Here is a 22,656-nt window from a genome sequence, read left to right on the forward strand (position 1 = left end):
AAAGCACAAACTTTCTTCAAAGAGATGTTTTGTTCATAGGCATGTTCTGTTGACCGATCTGGGTCACCACTACCATATTTAGAGATGTCCTATGTCACCAGTACCATATCTGGAGATGTCCTGTGTCACCACTACCATATTTGGAGATGTCCCATGTCACCACTACCATATCAAGAGATGTCCCATGAGTTGTGTCTCATCCCATGTCGCATTTCTTTTGGTGGATTTGAGAGGCAGCACTACCGACGCTCACACTACCAGAAATTTTTCTGTCTTTTGTCACAGTAACACAAACTCCACCACTGGTAGTACGTTATGTCTTCTAAAACCACAGATCTCCACTCACAACCACAGATGTGTCCACAATCCTCACCTTTACATTATAAAAGCCATTTTTTTAACGACTCTAGGCCATAGACACAGTTCTCTAGGTTTGATTATAGCTCAGTAAAAGACTCCTGAAGGTAAAACTGTATCACGCCGAAGATGTGGCACAGAGCCGCGTTCCCACACGTCTGCGCTAAACTGCAAAAGCCTGGATTTAGCACATCCTGAAATAACAGCGATTTACTGAACTTTTCGTCTGACCCGTTACTACAGAGCTGACTGTGAGCAGGGTTGTGGATAAACTCAAACTGTCAATGGAGCAGACATGATAGTAGGTGTGGCAGCCTGGGAAAACTCACCATTTTTCATCAGGTATGTTGTTGATAAAAAATAAAATCATCTCATTTGCATTTAAAAGCTGAGGATTTTTTAAATATTGGCACCCCATAAGAGAAAAGAGCGAACGTTGATCTAAAAGGCTGGACGCAGATGATCTCAAATCAGCTGTTTTATTCTGATTAAATTTGAATTTAATTTCCTAAATAAAACGTTAATGACTTCTATTCATAACCTCCAGCTGTGTTTGTTAAACCGGCCTGTTATCTACCAGAAGTATCTTTATAGGGAGCCGAGGCAAGTTTAGAAAGTTAATAAAACATTGTTTCATCTGTCCGCTTTTTATTTTCCCTAATAAAAGTTGAGGTCTCGGCAACATCTAACACATTTTTTTTCCCTAGCCCTGACATTATAATGATCCACACTTTTAATATATTATAAAGCCATTTTATTCTAAGTGTTGAGAGTGTTTACAGAAATAAACCTACAGAGAGAGAGAGCGAGTTTTTCAGATAATGACTGTAATGTTGCGGAAGCACAGCTGAACTCACAAAACAGTCCAAGCTGTCTGTCTGACATCTGTTTTATAGCACTTGGAATAGAAAAGCTCCTTGTGTAACCACTGTCATATTTGTCTCTGCATTGCTAAAACAAACTCTGACAGAACAGATGCGAGAAACTACGCAAGCACACAAGTTTCTTGGTCAGTAAAACGACGACAGAACCAGATCCGTTTACGCGCATGGTCGATCCGTTTACACGCATGGTTTTCACGGGAAATATCCGCAGATCTGTATTTCAGACGCTTTTGTACCCGGGACTGAGTTGCCAATACGCTATATTCGTCTACGCGCCTATCCCCTGGCACTGACCGTCAATCCGGCGGGATGGAGCTGATGGAACTCGGACTGATGAAGCTGTCAGTACAGTAGATATGGAAGACCCAGTACTCTTTTGGGAACTCGATAAGGTCAAGCGTTACTAGAGTTAACACTGATGGAGTGACTCAAAGCTGTGAGACAGGGAAATACTCCCTGCAGTCCTCGAAACCTATTGGCAAAATGACCATCGGACTGTCTCCATCGGTCAGTTTTATTTCTTCCTCCCACTACGGGTAGTGGGAACATGACCATGGATTCTCTATATCCAGACAGCCGATGATGTAATCCGTGTTGCTTGTTCTGTTTTGGGCGTGATCTACCTTGTGAAGTCACTTTTATGGTTTATTGCACGGCAGGATGAACATCACTCTCGGGTGATACCACATCAGAAGCCACAGGGAGGAGTTTTTTTTTTTTTTTTTTTTTTTTTTTTTTTTTTTTTTTTTTTGTGGTATAAACGACCGTGAAGTCTTAAGGCCAAGCAACTTAATATGCAAGCAGTTCTCCAAGCAAGTTCAGCTCGAGGGATGATGTGATAATTAAACATTCTGAAAGTGGCTGGAGAAGAAGAGAGGGAAGGGGTTGTGTTTGCACAGAGAGAGATAACATTCCCCAACTGTAACAAGAGTGCGTCTGGTGCTTCCAAACAATATTGCTTTAGCACCCGGGTGAATAACAAAGCAGCTCCTTATGCATATTAATGCCAGCACTTTGCATAATGTCTGTTCCATGCAGATGCCCCATCAGTTCTGCCTTACCTTGCTTATGCCTGAATTTATTTATTTTTTCCCCCCTCTTTACAAATTGAGTGATTACTCCCCTCTACTCTACGGTCATGTTAATTACACCCCCCACCCTCCCCAAAATCTCACACGGGCACGACTTTTCCAACGTTTTCGGACCCCCCGCACGCACAACGCACGTGCTCATCTTAAAACCATATGCTGGAGGTGTACGTGGTGCCAAACGAGCTCCTCGTTACCTCCCCTCCCTCTCCGGCTTGAGCGAGCGCTTTCAGAAGAACTACAGCGACATCTGCATGAATCGTGGCTCCAAAGCGCCAGCCGCAAAACCCACTGCCAATGCCAGCCAGCCAGTCAGCCAAACCGCCTGCCAGCCCAGCCCCCTTCACCCTGCAGCTCTCTATATACGCCATTCATAAACGCTAATTACACACCCTGATCACCCACCACTCGCATATGCTAAATCTGGAACCTGAGGGATTTGCTACACGATGGGGCGTAACCCGTAAAGCACCCGCTCTAAAACTTTTTAATAACGGATTATAAAATATCGGACAATCTTATTCAGTGTTTTTTCTCCCTGGATAAAACAAAATAAAAATAAAAAAACCCCCAGTAAATTGCATATTGTTTTTTTTATTAAATGATAGTGAATTAATTTAATAAACCTAATACATATTTGTGGTTTAGGAAATATGTGAAAAATGTGGTTATATTTTTAATTCTTTGGACATTTTTTATCCAGGTTTAATTAGTTTGCTGTTATAAAAAAAAAGGGGGGGTGTCACTGGAGACGTTTGTCTAATTTGGGCAGTCATGTATTTCTCTGGATTTCAACAGTTTCTTCCTGTGAAAAGGACACTGTGCCAGACAGAAAGAAGGGGGAGACAGTGGGCACTCTTGAAATAAAAACAAAGAATTAATCGCTTGTAATGATTTAATAAGGCCAATCACAGTCCAGGCAGGCGTACTAATTTGTGCATCAATTACGCAGATAAAGGGACTTCGTATACCAGTTGGGTGTGGAGTTGCAACTAGGGGAAAGACGTGTAATTTTTGTATTTTTTTTTTTACTTTACTCTTGGGAAAACAAAGATAAAGCTTGTGACAGAACGCCCCTGGCAATTCCCACACTCGTTTTCGCCAGGTCCCAACTCGCTGCCCTTCAGATCCTGCCATCCCTGGTGCCAGCCTTCCGTCACGCTCGCATGCTTTCAACTTTTCCTTGGCAAAGCAACCGTATTATCCAAAGTGTAATTGTTTTATTCAATGGAACATCACATCCTAGGGTACTTCACACCATGTGTCATTTTACATCCACTGGTTGTAATTAAAAAAAAAAAAAAAAGTTGCTCAATATTGGTGCCGAAATTGTCTGGGGAAATAAAAAAAAAAAAGAAAGAAAGAGAGAAGCGTAATCCTTTCTCCATTGGAAATTAATGGAAACTGATGATCCTTTGCGTTTAAACGAATCCGTTAATATGTACAAATAAAGTATCCACATCATTTAGATACATTTGTCATACGCAAGTCTTCACGCTCCTCAGATTGCAAGACGTTCAATTAATCCGTGTTGGAAAGGTTGAGTGCACCCACCCAGTGCTCCCCCCTCCCCAATTAATGTTGAATTAAAACGAATTGGCTGGTCGCCGGAAAAGCAGACGCTCAGCTTTGAAGATTGTCATCGCATAATGAGTCGCTCTTTCCTTTTTCTTTTTTCTTTTTTTTTCAATTTGCGCTCCTCCATTCCCTGCTCTCCGCTGCCAGTTGCCAGTGTGCCTTAGCGATTTAATGATATGCAAATGAAATATGCATAAAACCATTCTGCTGTACGATGATTAAGCACAGAGGACATTAGCCCCGGTCCCCATCCACAGCCTTGTTGTCTTTTCTCCGTTCCGCTTTGCCCGTCAAAAACGACAGCACTCTCTATCAAATCTCAACACTAATAACACCCAAGGACTCGTAATTTTAATAACGATGGTAATATCCAATCGCGAGAAATTAAATTCCAAGCAGGGTTTCTCTTGGCCGTGTTTTGTAAGATCCACATAACAGTTCAAGCTGCGATCCTTGGCATGTGAAGGATGTGGCTGCAGTGAGCAGGGAAAGAGGAGAGACAGACAAGGATTTCCAGGGAAGGACTTGGAGGAGACTAGCCTTGCCAAGCAATGCAGTAGATTTTCTCTGCTTGTTTGCATGTAGTGTGGTATTATGTGAATGCTGGCTTATGGAGAGGGGAAGGAAAATATTCTCCCTTTCTTTTCTTCCTGTCTCCCCATGTCTCCCCCTCTCTCTCTCTCTCTCTCTCTCTCTCTCACTCTCTCACTCTCACACACTCTCTCCCTCCTTGTCTGTATTAGCAGTCATTTTTTTTCTTCTTTTTTTTTGTAATCCATTTGCATAATGAAGACAAGGCGCAATTAACATCCTAGGGGAATTAAAATAGGTAGATCCTCAAAACCTCATTAGCTCCAAACGGTTACAATATCCACATATATTCCGCGGGAAAAAAAAACCGTAAACGACGGAACCACGACGAATTAAAGCTTAAAGCAATTAACGAACACGTATAACGAACGCTTAATAAGCAATCGTGGCCGAGATCCCCCTGAAAGATGCCAGCATTTGCCAAGCCCATCCTGGTGGCAGCCTTGGCTGTGTCATTTTGAAGGTTATGCCAAGGCAGTGTAGGAAGCACAAAGATCTTATAATCCCTCCCTTTGGATGACTTCTTCAATTATTCATATTCCACAGTCATGCCCCTCATCCAACCAAAAAAAAAAATCCAAGAGGACGAAGAACTGCGAGGAAAAGTTTGGGTTATCCGTTCGTGATTACCATAAGTTGATGACTCTCCATCCCCCATGCTAATTCCTGTTTTAATTGTTGCGGCGCGTTTTAACAAATGAAAATGAGTTTAATGATACGATACGATCTTTCCTCGTTCCGGCGGCGCCCATCCTTGGCTCTGTGCCCCGTGCCCATAGCCTTTTTCCGCGGGAACGGCGGTAGTGCTCCCCGGACCCGAGAGGTACCGGTCCCGGCACGGACGAACAGTTGGTACTGTCTTCATCACATCTGTGTCAGACCGTAAACCCGAAACAAAAACAAAAGCAGGGAGGAGTTTGGCATTTTCTTCTTTGGGTGGCAAGGTGGGGGCAAAATTAGGGTGCTGAAAATGTTCCCACAGCCCCCCTGCGCTGTTTGGCGGAGTTACAGGCAGGTTGGAGGGGCGGATTCTGCCTCCATTAAGTGTCTGGCATTGTGGCTGCAGGCTTGTCCCTCTGCCTTCTGTGCCCCCTCCACCAAGTTCTTGCTCAGCTGTTGTCTCAGCTGTTGGCTGTTGTGCCATCCCCCTCGTCTTCCCATGCTACTTGACGGTGTCCAGAGTCTACTGCCTGAGCCATTCATCTCCCTGGTGATTGCTGTGAATGTAGATAAATCACACACACACACTCTCTCTCTCTCACACACACACACGCCTGCTTGCCCTGCTTTGCATGCCTACCTCTCTGTCATAGCTTTGCTGCTAAGGTAGAGTTTCGTGCTTTCAGTTTTCACCTTTTTCCCCTTCCTAGCATTTAAAAAGTTGATCTTTGTCGAGCGAGCAAAATCCGCAGCCCCAGAACGGATCGGACGCGATTTTCTCTCTAACGAATCGGGAATAATTAACGCTTCGTTAAGGGAGAAAAGCATAAATTAATCCCCGTCTGTCGACCTGATTATAATTTTATGTGGCGGTTCATTAGTATGCATCTCCGTGTTTGCTGATTCTCTTTCGTTCCTTTTTATGTGGCTTTTGTAAACAGCTGCTCTTGCCCTTGGCACAGTCCCTCAGGTCCTTTCTTGGTCCCTCCTCTTGCTGGATGTGAGCGATTGGCAGATTGGCAGGATCTGCAGCGGCAGTGCCCATGCTAGACATTCCTCGTCACGGCGGTGAGTGGCAGGCGGCTGGTCGAGGTGGTACTTTGTGAGGAGAAAAATACTGTGGTGAAAGAAAAGGAGGGGTTTGGCACAGAAAAGGAACCGGCATCACAACCCACCTCTTCTATATGCTGCTTGTTGTTTTTTTTCCCCCATTTTTTTTGTATGTGTGTGGGGGAGGTTCCTTTCATTGAGTCCATCATGCTAATTACCAGCGTAAACTTTTGTGTGTTTAATTAGTCAACGGCGGCATTCTAACGTCTTTGTTTTTTCTCGATTCTCCTTATCTTCAACAAGCGACCCGCGACGCGGGCACGGGATCTTCGTTTATCGTTCCCAATGCTTTTCCGTCTTTCCGTGACAGATGCCACACAGCCATTTGCCTGCCATCCCGTCCAGTCGACGTGGGTAGCGCGTTGGCCCTGTGCCACGGCGTAATTTCGGAAAAACAAAAAATGTCACCGCAAAACCCGAACGACAGAGTCTCTGGAGTAGATGGCGCACAAAGACACCTTGGCTTCTGCAGCTGCGTTACAGCTGCCAAAAAGGACGTTGGCATGGTGTCTACTGCCTAGCTGCCCGCCTGGCACAGGGAACAGCGCTGAGAGAGGAAAAGCGAGGGAGGTGCTTCCTCACGTCCCGCCCCTTTGCCACTCTTTGGACAGCGCCACCACATCAGTGCTTGGATCCTCTCCAGTCTTTGTGTCCTGTGAGATCGGCTTCGAGCAGTTGGCATCGTTTACCGTGGCATCGCTTTCAGATGTGCGATGATTCGTCTCTACGCCGAAGTGCCAGCCGGTCTCTCAACCCGTACTCGTACCCGTACTTCAGCTCAGTTCTAGACGTCTGCAGTCCCGTAGTAACCGATGCCCGGCAGATGGGTTCATCTTCTTTTTTTGATTCGAGTTTGCACTTCCCACTCAAAAAGCCCCCCATATGTCTTTATATTGGCCGTATACCAACCACAACCATGAAAAAAACACACGCTCGTTTGACAGTTTGAGCCAAATGACGCCGGTCCCTTTTTTGGGTACGTTTGCCCGCCTACCGTCTGCGCACGAACGCCAGTCCGCCTTGGCGCTACTTGTGAATGGATGGCACCGTGCCAGTTTCTTCCTGCCATCCACATTCGCTGCTTGTTTCTCTTGCTTGCCCACCCCCTCTCCTCTCTGTCTTTTCTCCGTTTTTTTTTATTCGCACCCGCCCCTTTTGCTATTTTCAGCTCTTCCTCTAATCACCCCCCCCCCAAACACACACATACACATACACACACCCACCCCTTCTTTTTGTTCTATAAGCTTGACGTTAATTAACATACGACTTAATTGGTTCTAAAAGCGGCTTTCCGCTGGTCTAAACCCCTGCCTTTCCTCTTTAGCCTGGCATCGCCCACGTGTCCGGCTCGCCTTGCCCTCTCCTGCACGTTGGTGCTAGCGGAGTGGCAGAACCTTCCTGCTGCCAGCGTCCTCGTGCTAGTGGAGGAGTGAGGAGTGCACACTGGGAAGGAAGCTTACTGGACTGGAGCTGATTGCAATTCATGTTTTGCTGTCTGATCTCTCCGCAAGATGTTGCAATGGCATTTCGTTATAAATAATCAAAAGTCCTCTTTGCTACCACCTCCCACCTCTCTCTCTCTCTCTCTCTCTCTCTCTCTCTGTATCTTTTTTTTTTTGCAATCCACCTTCTCCTCCCTCTTTTTCTCCTCCCATCTTCTGTCCTTCTCTTTCGTCACACTTTCACACAGTCATATCCACAATGTTAAAAATGTATAATATTTTCATACACCTCGGATGTTTCTTTTACTAGGGAAAAGTTTAGGTGCCGGCGCAGGATTGCTGCAGCACGCACGCTATATACGTCTTCGTCGCAATCATCTTTTGTCTTCCCGCGATTAGCGCCCGCTTGATGATGATCCGCGAATTAGCTTGAATTAGCGGTATCGATTAAACAATTATCACACGCACGCCGCCTCCTATCTTTCCCGAAATCTTGTGTGTGTGTGTGTTCCGTTTGCACCATTTGTTAAAAACAAGAAAGCGAGCTGCTTTTAATTATTTAATAACGAGCCTGCAAAAAAAAAAAAAAAAAACACCCCCCTATCCCTCACCCCGCCTCCCAGACCGAGTCTGCCAATTGCCGTTAATTAGTCTGGCAGCCGCTCACACAAATGTGAAAAGTAGCAGAGGTTCATTAAGAGCGAGTACCGCAATCACGCTCATGCATTCTGTACACACACACACACACACACACACACACACACACACACAGTCACTCACACACACTTCGCTATTCTGAATCAGCCGAGTATATCAAATATAAAATGTCGCAGTTTTAAGGGGAAATTCATTCTCTCTCTATCTCTCTCTCTCTCTCTCTCTCTCTCTCTCTCTCTCTCTTTTTCTCCACTGGTCACTTTAGTCCCTCACTGCTTCGAGTCAAGGAGTTTGAATTCTGGAACCAGCAGCATGCGCGTTTGAGGCGCCGGTACCCGACTCTATGGGTTCGTCATTCTTTCCACTTTCTCTTTTGTTTTTTTTTCTTGTTTCATTATTAAATAAAAACGAGCACGAGCCAACTGAGGCAACAAGAGGAATCCATTATGCAAATGGACCACTATTTGCATAATGTCTTATGCCAGGAATATGCAAATGAAGCGGATAATTTATGAGAGCCTGCGTCTGTCTCTGAGTGTTCCCATAACTTACAAAGAAGGATTTCTTGTTTTTTGTTTTTTTTTTCTTTCCCGGTTTTCTTATTTCCCCTCCTCTTCAGACTGGCACGGATGACTTGCACGCGCCATTCCTATACAGAAAAAAGCTATACAAGCACACACACACCGTGTTCTCACAAAGGATGCTGGGGGACAGGATGAGGAGCACATGGGGGCCAGGAGGAGGGGAATGAGGAGAAGGGGGCACATAATTTCTCCTTCAAAGGCGCCGTGGCAGAAGCTAATTTTCGAAAACAAAAAACGGCAAGACAAATTAATTAACACCACCACCAGCACAGAAGGAAATTGGCGTTCGCTAATTTAAAATGCAGTCAAGCGCCATTCCTCCTCCTCCTCCTAATTTTCATTTCGGGGGAAGGTTTAAGCTGTCTTCTGCCCCGCTCTGTCGTCTTTGCCCGCTCGCCTCGGCGCGTATGCCCCTCTGGAAAACGGGCATCCTTTGCTCTCCGGTGCTGTCGATGATTCCGATGTCGGTTTAGAGAGAGAGAGGAGGAGAGGAAGACGGAGTGTAAGAGAGAGGTGGAAAGAGAGAGCCAGCTTCATCGGGAAATGTAAAGGCATGTGTGTGTGTGTGTGTGTGTGTGTGTGTGTGTGTGTATGCTCCTCCAGAGCCCGGGAATGTCAGCGTGCCACCCTGACCTGCGCTCCAGCACCATGCTCCGCTCCAGGATCCCAGGCACATCACCCACCTGCACTCCTCCTTCCTTCGTTCCTTCCTTCCTCCTCATTCTAATCGCCCGGCTCTTTTGCATACTTGATCTCTGCTTTAATGTGACAGTGTTTGAGACAAAGCAAGCACAGACGTCGCCGTGATTGGGGGGAAAGGGGCCGTCTGAATTCATCCCTTCCTTTAATTTCTTCGTATCCTCAAGGCCTCTCGCTGGTAAAACAGTGGACCGTGTCGACTTCTTGGAGTTAAGAGACATATTTTTTTGTCATTCCATCAGGATGGTCATCGATGACACTGGACTTTGACTCACCTACTCGCTTCAGGGTGCTGATGTCACCGAGGCACCAAAACTCCTACTTCTAATCGCTTTAAGTAGCGTGTTTGGGAGAAGATCGGTTTCAGGAACTATTCCTATCAGCATACTGGTATTAAAGGATTTCTTCAGCTACAGACTTGACCAGGACTTGTCTTTCTCTTCTTTTTTTTTTTCTTTTTTTTCCCCCTTCTCATATTGTGCTAGCTTCATCTTTTTAGCATTTCTTGCTGAAAGCTCTTGCTCCATGTCATTATCTCTCATCCGCCTAATTTCGCTCCGAGATGCGAATTCATTTGTGTCGCTACGGAGTAATTCGGAGCTGTCTTTTTAAAAAAAAAAAAAAAAATTTTTATGTAATTACCCCATTTTTCTTTTATTTTCAAAAATTTTAATCCTCCTCGCACCGTCGTCTTAATTATCCACGTATTGTCCTGCTCATTTGCATACTGATGATTCCACAGAGACAACGAACGTTCACAACCTTGAATTCACAGACTGTGTTTAAAAGGGGGGGAAAAATATATCGTAACGAGTCGCATCCCGCGATGTGAAAAAGGATTTTTTTGTGAAAATACGCATTTCGGGTTCATTCAGAACGCGGCTACGACTCTTTTGACATGTATTCCGTCTGTTTTTATTATGTATGCATCATTTTCCCTCGCTTTCTTTTTTTTTTTAATTCGTCATGGTCTTGATAAACCAAAGAGTATGAAGTGTCTTTAATTCTACTTCTTCCGAGAAACGAAGATTAAAACCTTAAAATACCTCAAAAGGGTGATATATATGATTTTTTTTTTCTTTGTATCGTTGCTTTGATAATGCTGAAGGTGGGAAAAATGATAACGGTGCAGGAAAAACGAAGGTGAGTGAGCTGTATAAATGCTGTGTCATTGATCTGAGTCAGCAAAAAAAAGAACAGACCAGGGAAGTTACTCTGTTACCAGGGAGAAAAATATTCATCAGCTTTGCAGTCATTTCTTTTAGCTGTTAAATCCAATTGAAAGTGTTTTTCTGATTTAGTGTACACATTTATGATATTCTAGACATATTATTGTACTTAAGCTTTTGAAAAAAAAAGGTTTTATTGTCATAGGTCAAAATGTGTACCGGAATTTTTTATTTATCAATTTTTTAAATTAATTATCATTATTTTTTTATTTTATTTATTTTATTTTTTATTTTTTTTTTATCTCCCTGAAATATTCTCAGAGCTTAAAAAAAAAAAAGAATCCATTTGGACCAAATTCCAAGTAATTTTAATTTACGTTATTATTTCTATTCTAATATTATTTTCCTTACGTCTCAGCCCATATCTAGTAGCTAATTTTCTATTAGAGGAGATGATGATGTTGATGAATTTGCCCTTTTAGTAGGCTTTAATAATAATCCAGAGTCAAGCAAGGTACAGATCATGTAGAGACAACTGTCTTTTATGAGTGGTGATAATACTAATTATAATAATTTTTTTTTTATGATTATTATTATTATTGGATACATTCCCTGATATTACCTAACAACCCTGAGATCTTTGCATTGAGTCATTTGTTACATATCGAGCTTCATACAGTCTCAGAACATCGCTTCTGTTGATCCCATTTGTTAGAATATGCACCATTGTAAATGTTTTTTTACTTAAAATGGAATCCAGTAACCTTACACAAGCAAATCCTTGAGCTGTGACGTCTTCCCGAAACTCCTCTCGTCTGCACTATTATTAATAAAAAGGGAAAATGACTGGGATACGTCTCTCGCTGACGTGGAAAGTCAGGTGACTCGCACATCGTAACCATAACAACAACACCATCGGGTCCTGTCCGTTACAGGTGGACCGTCTAGCTGGGGTGACCATTGGTAATAATAGTAATGAAGATGAAATGTGGGGGCTGATCCCAGAAGGCTGCTTCACTGAAATTCAGACCGAGAGGAGTCTTTCTGGAACTGGGAAACATTTCAGACAAGTATTATACAGATAAGATCAGTACAGAAACACTGAGGATGACAAATAAATGTGGAAATATTCTTTACAGATGTAAATGTTCATGGAGAAAAACTTGGGGCCACATAAAATGAAGATGTAGGAGAAGAAAAATATTCGAAAATGGAAACATTCTTTTAAATAACAGTGAGTTAAAGTGATCTTAAATATCAGTGCTGATGTATTGAGAGTAAAATCCTTCATTAGATCTCTGCGCTGCATTTACATTCCTGCTCCAGGGCCTTTTCTAAACAAACTAATAATATCATGCTTATTAACATTCTTTACATATGATGGCCGACTCCGCTCTCAGGAAGCCTGGCATACAGATCTCTTTGCTGCTTGTGGAATCAAAAAAAAAATACGCAGTTTTCCTGCCATCTTCCGAGTCTTCCATCTACAGTGGCTAGCTAACGTCAGATCTTCCTGTAGCCAGGCAGGAAGTGACCGATTCGGGACAGGAACTTTGGCATATTTGGAAAAGACTAGACTTTCCCAGAATAGAGTGGAAACAGTGAGAAATAATGTAATTAACCAGTTAAACACTTCTCAAGATAAAGTTTTCACTCTGGAAACAGTGTTTAAAGGTGTAAAGTTTAAAGGTGATTTTCTTTTTACTTTCCAGTGAAAAACCTCTAAAACATTTCCTTCATCTTGGTTTTTCTCGCTTGTGCCTGGAGTCCTGCGTCCTGATTGGTCAGGAAATAAAAAGGTCTCTTGCTGTCATAATGAAGAAAAAACACTGAGGAGAGCCCACAGAATTTCTTTTCAGTCTTTTTTTCCCTCTGATTAGCAGTCAGCATTTTGGAAAACTGAATTGAGTCAAGATGAAAAAATAATATGAACGTATGATGCAATGAAAAGAACAACAAATGCATTCTGGAAAAAATAAATAAATAAGCAATAAAATAAGTAAATAAGCAAGCAAATAAATAGGCAATAATATAAATAAGAAATAAAATAAGTAAATAAAATGATTAAATAATAAAGAAATAAATAAATTCAATAAAGAGGATGAGGTTGAAAGCTGTGAAGAAACAGATACTTAATCCTCAAAACCTCTGGTTTCCAACTCAATCACACCACCAAAGCCCACTTTATTCTATAGTTTTATTTTGATATAAATAGCAGGTGATCTAAACCTGGAGCTCAGATTTATGATTGCTTTAATCCAACATCTTTAATCAAAATCATTTCATATTCTGAATTTAAGTATAGATCGAAATGAGGTTCAAAGATTTCCATAGGATCGATGATCTTGTTTTTGTTTTGTTTTTTTCCCTTCAGAATCATCCTCGCATCAACAGCTCTGATTAGCGTCCGCGGCGTTAATTAAAACGAGCGGACGTGCGCGTCGTCAGCACACGAGCCGCCGTGATGAGCTCCGGCAGTCATTTAGGCGGTTCATTTTAATTAACTCTCCATTTTGTTTGGATTCCCGTCCATTTGATCGCGGCAGTCAATCGGGATCTGTTTTAAGCCTTTGAAAATCCTTTCCTCAAGGCGTTAATGGTGTAAAGTAACGGAGAAATGCAAATTTAATCACCAGCGGCTTGGAAAAAAACACACACACAGGCGTTCATCGACGTGGAAGGAAACTGTTGCCTTTTGATCAGATTGAACCTCAACCTCTTAAGCAGTTCTTCAACAAAAAAAAAACAACAACAAAAACCCCAAGCCTTGCAGTTTATTCTCTCGAGTACTTCAGTGAGTCTGTTATTGAGCTTTATTAGCAGCAAGAGCAGCGTGTTAGCATTAAAATAATGATGTTTATCTCCGTATCAGATCAGCTGGATGCAAAACACTGATAGTGTTCAAGCTTGAACTTTTCTGCGATTATTCGTTTTTTACTTCCTCAGTTTGAATGGTGGGAAATTTCTTCACACTCTAAACCGACTGTAGGCTTCTGTCTTTGTCAGAATTGCTTTTCTGAAGAAAGTTTTCTTTCTGAAATTTTTTTATTTTATTTTTTTAAAGCCATCCATATGAAACAAGCTGCACCGCCTGCAGTATTATATTCAGAGTCAAAACAAAACAAAACAGAAAACCCCAGCACATTTGTATTCAGTAACACAGGAAGTAAAGCTTCAGCTAGATCAAATTCCTTGCTTACAAAAATAACCGAATTTAAACAGTCGTTGTTTGTTAACGCTTATCTATTGGCTGTTTTAATTCTTTAAATAAGGCTTATCAGGTTTTTTGCATAAATTCATGTCATTAACCACAGTATGACAGCACACTGAGTCGCCGCTGACATGCAGACGTATTTTATTTTTCTTAAAGAATTTTTTTCAGACAGCCTCGGCTTTAAAACCTATGCAAATTGAATTTTTTATTTTTTTTGATGACTTAAATATTCATTTTGACAGTGAAGAAGAGCAAAAGTGCACCACCTTACTTGACATATACTACTCCGTAGCATAATTTTTTTTAAAGATATGCCATTTTTAAAAAACAAGGTTACGAACTTCCAGACAATAAAGCAAAGGAAAGGAAAAGAGCGTCGGTGTTATTCGGATGAAATGGATAAAGATAAGACTCCTAGATAAAATCCTGTAGAAAGATTACAGAACAGGGATATGAGAAGTTAGATTTGAGCTGGGGTTTGAGCCTGGTCACTGACCCTCCACATCTCTCAACACTAACACACACACACACACACACACACACACACTTCAATAGGAGTCTTAATATTTATAACCCAACAGTTACAATTATGCTTTCTGTAGGCAGATAGAGGGATGAACCACAGCACTGCATACAGGCTCACTGGGATCAAAGCTGCTCTTATATGTATTATTGAGTTCTTTTAGTTATTACTCAGGTTGAATAATCTTTTATAATCTTTTATTCAGCTTCATTAACCACTTTATTCTGGTCCGAGTCGAGATCCAGAGCGTCAGGTGAGGCAACCCAGTCCATCGCAGAGACCAGGGGGGTGTGGGAGCTTAGTAGTTAAGGTGTTGGATCGGAAGGTTGTGAGTTTGAATCCCATATCCACCAAGCTGCCTCTGCTGGGCCCCTGCTCAGTTGTTTATAATAAGGGCGTCTACCAAATTCCAGAAATTTAGATGTAACCTAGGCTTGTGTGCTGATTTTTTTTGCAATTTTCCAATTTGATGTATTGTAAAAACAATATCACAATTTCGTCCCCCCCAAACCTGTGAGGGTGGTGGTAGCTCAAGTAGTTAAGGCTCTGGGTTATTGACCGGAAGATCAGGGTTCAAGCCCCAGCACTACCAAGCTGCCACTGTTGGGCCCTTGACAAAGCTCCGTGACCTACCCTGCTCCTGCATCATGGCTGACCCTGTGCTCTGACCCCAACCCAGAAGGATGGGATATACGAAGAAAGAATTTCACTGTGCAGTAATGTGTGTATATATAATAAAGGATACTTAATTTAGCATTTCTTCCATTTCTCCATTTAAGGAGCGAGTTCTGGTGTCAGCCGTGAGGGCAGGAACTGCAGCATTGGTGGAAACTCAGTTGAATGTTAATACACAGTTACACAGCTTTTTTTTTTGTATCATCCCATCCTTTTACAGATCAGTTGTGAGATGTCCAGATGGCTGACGTCATCGAGCGGGAGGAAGAAAAGAACAATAACTACGCATTTAATCACTTTCTAATTATCATGCGCTTTAACAGAATTTAAGACATTTAACCTTTAGGGTCAAAATCTTATGTTCGCTTTTTCTGTTTTCGAGCCATTCTGACTATTTTCAGCTCTAATTATCCCAACATCCCTAATGAATACGGCAGACTGATGTATGTTAAAGATATACTTCTATATATTCTTGTTAAAAGTTTTATTGGTGAGAATAAGGGCTGCTTTTTGTGCCGAGAAAGTAGTCTAAAGTTTCTTACATCAAACACGTCTAAATTACAGACACATTAACCCACTATATCAGACCTTTATCTGATTCACATACTGGCATGTGCTTGAGAGGTTTGAGGAAACTGAAGAACCTCATATGAAAACCTCACACAAGCTCTGGATTGATCTCTGGACCCTGGAGTTAACATCTATGTCGTAAAGCTACACCATCCAAAACTTTCTCAAAAACAAGTCAACCATCTATAACATAGGCAAAGGGATTGTTGACACCTGAGCATCATATGTGCTTGTTATACTCCCTTTTCTGTTATAATATGTAACAATATGGGGGTGTGGTAGCTTAGTGGTTAAGCTACTGATTGGAAGGTTGTGAGATTGAATCCCAGGTCCACCAAGCTGCCACTACTGGACACCTGAGTAAGGCCCTTAACCCTCAGTTTTTCAGTTGTATAAAAGATGAGATAAAAATGTAAGTAGTCTTTATTTGTCAAATATATGTTATTGCACAGTGAAATTCTTTCTTCACATAGAGTTAGCAACAGGGCTTGAACCCTCATCTTCCGGGCAACGACCCAGAGCCTTAACCACTTGAGCTACCACCGCCCCAGTTGCTCTGGATAAGGGTATCTGCTAAATGCCGTAAATGTTTATGCTCCACTTTTTCTTTTTTGAGAAGCCTTTCCACTAGATGTTGGAGCATGGCTTTTTAAATTTGTTTCCATTTAGATACACAAGCATTAATAACACTTATGTTGGGATGTTGAGGAGGTCTGGGGTTCAGTCAGTGTTTCCAGTTCATCCCAAAGATGTTCAGTGGGGTTGAGTCAGAGTGGGGTTGAGTCAGAGTCCAGATATTCAACTTGGGATGATCAAAAGGTTGTGAGGTCAAATCCCAGGTCCACTAAGCTGCCACTGCAGTTGTATAAAATGAGATAAATCACAAGTTACTCTGGATAAGGGTGTCTGCCAAATGCCAAAAACTCTTCCACTCCAATGTTAGCACACCATTTTGCACTCTGTACTTTGTGCACAGGAGCATTGTCATGTTTGGGTCTCTCTTACTTCCCTGTACAGCATACAAAATCTCTGTATACTCGTACGCAGAAGCACCACACACTGGCGTGATGGTCAGGTGTCCACATACTTTTGGCTGTGTAACGTATATGAAAAGTTTTGTACTGTTGCTGCCTTGTGTCTCAGCACCAGACTTCACAAGTGTAAGACAAGTTCCTCGTATAATTTTTGGCTTCATCACCAGAGCCGCATTGCCGGTCTGCTTGCGGTTAGTATTCCATGCTCGGCTTGGAGAGGCATCGTGGCACGCTTTGGCCAGCCCTGATAAAGCTCCAGCACTTATCACACATGATTGATTTGTTTACTCGTCCCGGGCTGGTCCACTTATCATGTGCTTTATCCCTGAAGCCTGAACAGTGATGGGCTACTGCCTCTCTCTCTCTCTCTCTCTCTCTCTCTCTCTCTCTCTCGCTCTCTCTTTCTCTCTCTCTCTCTCACTTACTCACTTTCAGTCTGTGAGCTCATTCAGCATGCTATTTGACTTTAAATACTATACAGATATTTTTAGGCAGGATAAAAAAGAAAGGGAAAAAAAACCTGTGTTGAGAGCTATACAGTTATCACAAGCTTTGAATTTCAAAGCTTTATATATAAAGCCTCTATAAGTTATTAATTGAATGAATCTGATAAATCACAGCGATGTTCATTGCTCAAATCTGATTGGTCAGAAGGTGTGGAATAATTTCAACAGTAGCTATTTATACTGTATTGTTTCCATAGTAACAGCGCATACATAGGGTCCTGTATGGTGGAGGTTTAATTTTAAAAACGTGTTATCGTCGATAAAGTGAATTCTTCTATAAGGATATGATTTTAACACTTTTGGAAGGAGTCTCCAGTGTCAGTGCTTCACAATAATAAGTTCTATAACATGGGAAGGTCTTTAGGTGTGATGCACTCGTATCATGGCAAGGAAAAATTGGCTGATATAAGTAGCGTAACTATAAATGGATAAAAACTACAGCATGGTTTAGTGTAATCAATTAAAATTTGTGATTTTAAAGGATTATAATCAACTTCTGGGTAGTGAATCAACCCAGATTTCATCACAGCATCTGATCAGTGATTAATTTCCTATAACAGCACGACTCTGAGTTTTTTAAAAACTTTTTGTCTTCTGTTTACATTACAGCCTTCACGTCACCCCCCCCCCCCGAACCTACCCATCTCTTGTCTCTCTCTCTCTCTGTCTTTGCAGCACAGAAGATGGAGACATGTCAAGATGACTTGCTGCAGCAGCTCAGGAAACTTTCCCTGTCAGAGCAAGAAGCAAAAATGAAGGTAATTTCCACATGACATCTCTACAGATGAACACCGGAGCTGCTGCTGATGGGGGCTACCACCATGATGATGGAGGGGGAGAGAAACTGATGTCTTGGGCTCAGTTAAATAAATTGTGCCTAATATTTATTTATATATATATATATATATATATATATGTGTATATATATATTTATATATATATATATATATGTATATATATATATATATATGTATATATTATATATATATATATGTATATATATATGTATATATATATATATATATATATATATATATATATATATATATATATATATATATAATTAGGCACAATTTATTTAACTGACTTTATATATACATATTTATTTTTTTTTCACCACTAAAGGAAAATAGCTGAAAAAAATACATTTATGATTTATCTAAAGTTATAAAGATCAAGACATAAGAAATCAATTAATTAAATCAATAAAAAAAATAAAATTAATTAAAATATAAAACACATGATAAAGCACATGATAATTAACAATGATAATTTTAACTATAAACTTTATACACTATATTGCCAAAAGTATTCTCTCACCCATCCAAATAATCAGAATCAGGTGTTCCAATCACTTCCATGGCCACAGGTGTATAAAATCAAGCACCTAGGCATGCAGACTGTTTTTACAAACATTTGTGAAAGAATGGGTCGCTCTCAGGAGCTCAGTGAATTCCAGCGTGGAACTGTGATAGGATGCCACCTGTGCAACAAATCCAGTCGTGAAATTTCCTCGCTCCTAAATATTCCACAGTCAACTGTCAGCTGTATTATAAGAACGTGGAAGTGTTTGGGAACGACAGCAACTCAGCCACGAAGTGGTAGGCCACGTAAACTGACGGAGCGGGGTCAGCGGATGCTGAGGCGCATCGTGCGAAGAGGTCGACAACTTTCTGCAGAGTCAATCGCTACAGACCTCCAAACTTCATGTGGCCTTCAGATTAGCTCAAGAACAGTGCGCAGAGAGCTTCATGGAACGGGTTTCCATGGCCGAGCAGCTGCATCCAAGCCATACATCACCAAGTGCAATGCAAAGCGTCGGATGCAGTGGTGTAAAGCACGCCGCCACTGGACTCTAGAGCAGTGGAGACGCATTCTCTGGAGTGACGAATCGCGCTTCTCCATCTGGCAATCTGATGGACGAGTCTGGGTTTGGCGGTTGCCAGGAGAACGGTACTTGTCTGACTGCATTGTGCCAAGTGTAAAGTTTGGTGGAGGGGGGATTATGGTGTGGGGTTGTTTTTCAGGAGCTGGGCTTGGCCCCTTAGTTCCAGTGAAAGGAACTCTGAATGCTTCAGCATACCAAGACATTTTGGACAATTCCATGCTCCCAACTTTGTGGGAACAGTTTGGAGCTGGCCCCTTCCTCTTCCAACATGACTGTGCACCAGTGACCAAAGCAAGGTCCATAAAGACATGGATGACAGAGTCTGGTGTGGATGAACTTGACTGGCCTGCACTGAGTCCTGACCTCAACCCGATAGAACACCTTTGGGATGTATTAGAGCGGAGACTGAGAGCCAGGCCTTCTCGTCCAACATCAGTGTGTGACCTCACAAATGCGCTTCTGGAAGAATGGTCAAAAATTCCCATAAACACACTCCTAAACCTTGTGGACAGCCTTCCCAGAAGAGTTGAAGCTGTTATAGCTGCAAAGGGTGGACCGACGTCATATTGAACCCTATGGATTAGGAATGGGATGTCACTTAAATTCATATGCGAGTCAAGGCAGGTGAGCGAATACTTTTGGCAATATAGTGTGTGTATATATATATATATATATATATATATATATATATATATATATATATATATAGATAGATAGATAGATAGATAGCTATATAAAGCTGCTTTGAGGCAATGTCCATTGTTAAAAGCATTATACAGATAAATTTAAATAAAAATTGGAAAATTAAATAATTAATTAATTTATTTTAAATTAATTAACATAGCATTAATGTAAAATTAATTAAAATATAAAACATGATAAAGCACATGATAATTAATTAACTTGTATTTAACATTAATTAGATGTATTAATTAATTAATCAATCAATTAATTACCGTATTATGCCGGATTAAATAAATTGTGCTCATTTTGTTATTCATGAGCATACACAGCTAAAGTCTGTTTAAAACTAAACATGTTAGTAATACTGACCCACTGTATGTTCTAAGCAGGAAGCTTTTCTGAGACCAAGTGTCAGAGATATCACACAAATATCATATTACATAGCATGGATTATGATGTATACTGTCTGGGAAAAAAAACGGTCAATGATACTGGACAAAACTGTAAACAAAAAGAAGAGATTTAGTAAATCAGCACGGTTTTAACACCATAATAAACTTACATTATTGAAAAAGTTGAATCGGGAATTTTGGCATGACATCGTTTGTGACCTTGTGCTTCCAAGCTGCCATGTGGGCAGGAAAACCACGAACATCTCCATGTTTTTGTTTGCAACAATCTAGCAGCTGACCTTGATGACTGATGTATATTTTCCTCCACTGTATAGTCAGTGTTATAGATTTAACAAGCAATTATGTGGTATCTAAAGTTAATACGTGTATCTTCTGTAAAAGTTGAGAGCTGAAGAGACTCTCAGAAGGAAGGAAGATGAACAAAATCCTGAGGATTCCTGAACAGCCTGTGAGCTGTGATCTCCACCTCAGGTCTGAACATCTTAGTGAAGAACCTGAGAAAGGAATCTGAATCAAAATCGAGATTTGATTTCGGTTCCTTTGGTCACTAAACCCGAAATGACCCAAATTTATTTGTCCTAAATAGTCGTCCTCAGTTAGACATGAACTTGAAGGGGAGCCGGTCACCCGGTTAGGCAGTGATGTACGCCATAAACACCTAAAGCGCTCAATAATTCACACCAGCTAGCAGCTATGTAATCAGGAGCGTCTAAATTATGGAGGAGCATCCTTATGATTTATCTGGATTAGACTATATGATTTTCGAAGCCCAGCTTGCTCATGATCCTGCATTTAGCCCCAAGGCTAAACTCGAACCTCTACGTGCAGTTTCCAGGGAAAAAAACACTGAGCACACATGCAATGCACCAGGGATAAATCTCTAACTCGAGCACACAAGAATTCATCCTCTTAAGTACGGTTAGCCGCTAAAGGCGTGGAACATTTTTCACACACGCGCACAAAAAAAAAAAAAAAAAAATCATTTTTGATTCATGTCTTCCGAAGAGACAAGGAGCGTGATGTGAAATGGAAAAAATGCGCTAAGGCTGATGGTATTTTTAACTGAAAGGCTTAATTAGTGTGTGATAGATGCCTTCAGCTATGAGTCTGGACTCTATCGTCCTACACGATGGTAGGCGGCTAAAGAGGCTATCGATTGCGCTGATTTAAAGCCGCAACCGGCAAAACGAACGGCTCATAAAAAGCACACAGCTAATTAGTCACTTATCAATAAAATGGGGTTTGATCAAAAGCAACACTTCTCACTGACAAAAAATCCTTTATGCCTCTCAGAGGAGAGCCGAGCGAATCAGAGCGAACGAATTTTCTCAAATCATTAGCCTAAAGCGGCGCAGGTTAGGCATCAGTCTTAAAAATTCTGCTATGGACTTGCAGAAAAAAAATGTAGTGATGAATCAGTACAGGAAGTTCTTCCCAACATCTGATGGAGATCTCGGGTTAAACCTCCTACAGGGTGCAGGTTACTGCATCAGAAGTCATCTTGAACATCTGGTGCATGCTCTGCAAGAACATCTGGGCTTTTCTAGTCTGCTTTTTTTCTCCTAATCTGACAATGTGCATGTTGAAGATGAGCTGGCTCTATCCACGATTTGTTCTCCTGCCAGGATTCGTACAGGAGGCACTCTTTGGGATCATCCGTGCCCTCCATCTCTCTCTCTCTCTCTCTCTCTCTCTCTCTCTCTCTATCTCACTCTTTTTCCCCCCTCCCTCCCTGTTTCTTCACTCTGGACTTGGCACATTGTGCACGGCGTGCTCGGGCAGCTAAAGGTGCTCGTTAAAAGCTATAACTTATCTCGCATTTGAAGCTAATGGGAGGAATACTGGCCGCAGTGAAAAATAAATTATGCCCCACGCCCACCCCTGTCGGCCTGCCCTCCTAACCCAGAGCGTATTATGGCAGCGGTGAGAGAGTATGCATTACAGATCGGGGGCATTAGAATTTATCTGAGCTGCATGAAGCTGACTGATGCATTCGAAAATAATGTACTCGAGCCTGAGCATTACTGGGACCCTATAACTAATGGACAGCTCTCGCACGTGGCCGGTGCTGTATATCATCCAGCCGGACTGCCGTCTCCTTCCAGACCAGCCTCTCTCTCTCTCTCTCTCTCTTTTTCTCTCTCTCTCTGCAGCTTCATCCTTCACTCGTTTTCTCACAGCTTGTCCGTCTTTTCAGCATGACCCACATGATCGGATGTCACCAAAGTCATGCCCAGTTTGACTCCTAGCGTGAAATAAATTAAGTTTTTATTCTTACAGTTTATTGAATCATATCTGTTGCGTTACACAATGCCGTGGCTCATGAACAA

The 22,656-nt window shown here is 41.7% G+C and overlaps 1 protein-coding gene across 8 annotated transcripts in view; it reads left to right on the forward strand.

Moving 5' to 3' along the window:
- LOC131360335 (polyamine-modulated factor 1-binding protein 1) overlaps positions 1–22,656 on the forward strand; it is a 169,884-nt gene that overhangs the window by 33,498 nt on the left and 113,730 nt on the right. For all 8 annotated transcript variants that reach the window (XM_058400665.1, XM_058400664.1, XM_058400663.1 and 5 more), the window contains one exon: positions 18,017–18,099. In XM_058400665.1, coding sequence (XP_058256648.1) covers positions 18,025–18,099 — 75 coding nt within the window. In that variant the 5' untranslated portion in view covers positions 18,017–18,024. The remainder of the gene's footprint in view (positions 1–18,016; positions 18,100–22,656) is intronic.

This window comes from Hemibagrus wyckioides, linkage group LG10 (assembly GCF_019097595.1).
Source record: "Hemibagrus wyckioides isolate EC202008001 linkage group LG10, SWU_Hwy_1.0, whole genome shotgun sequence".
Taxonomy (NCBI): domain Eukaryota; kingdom Metazoa; phylum Chordata; class Actinopteri; order Siluriformes; family Bagridae; genus Hemibagrus; species Hemibagrus wyckioides.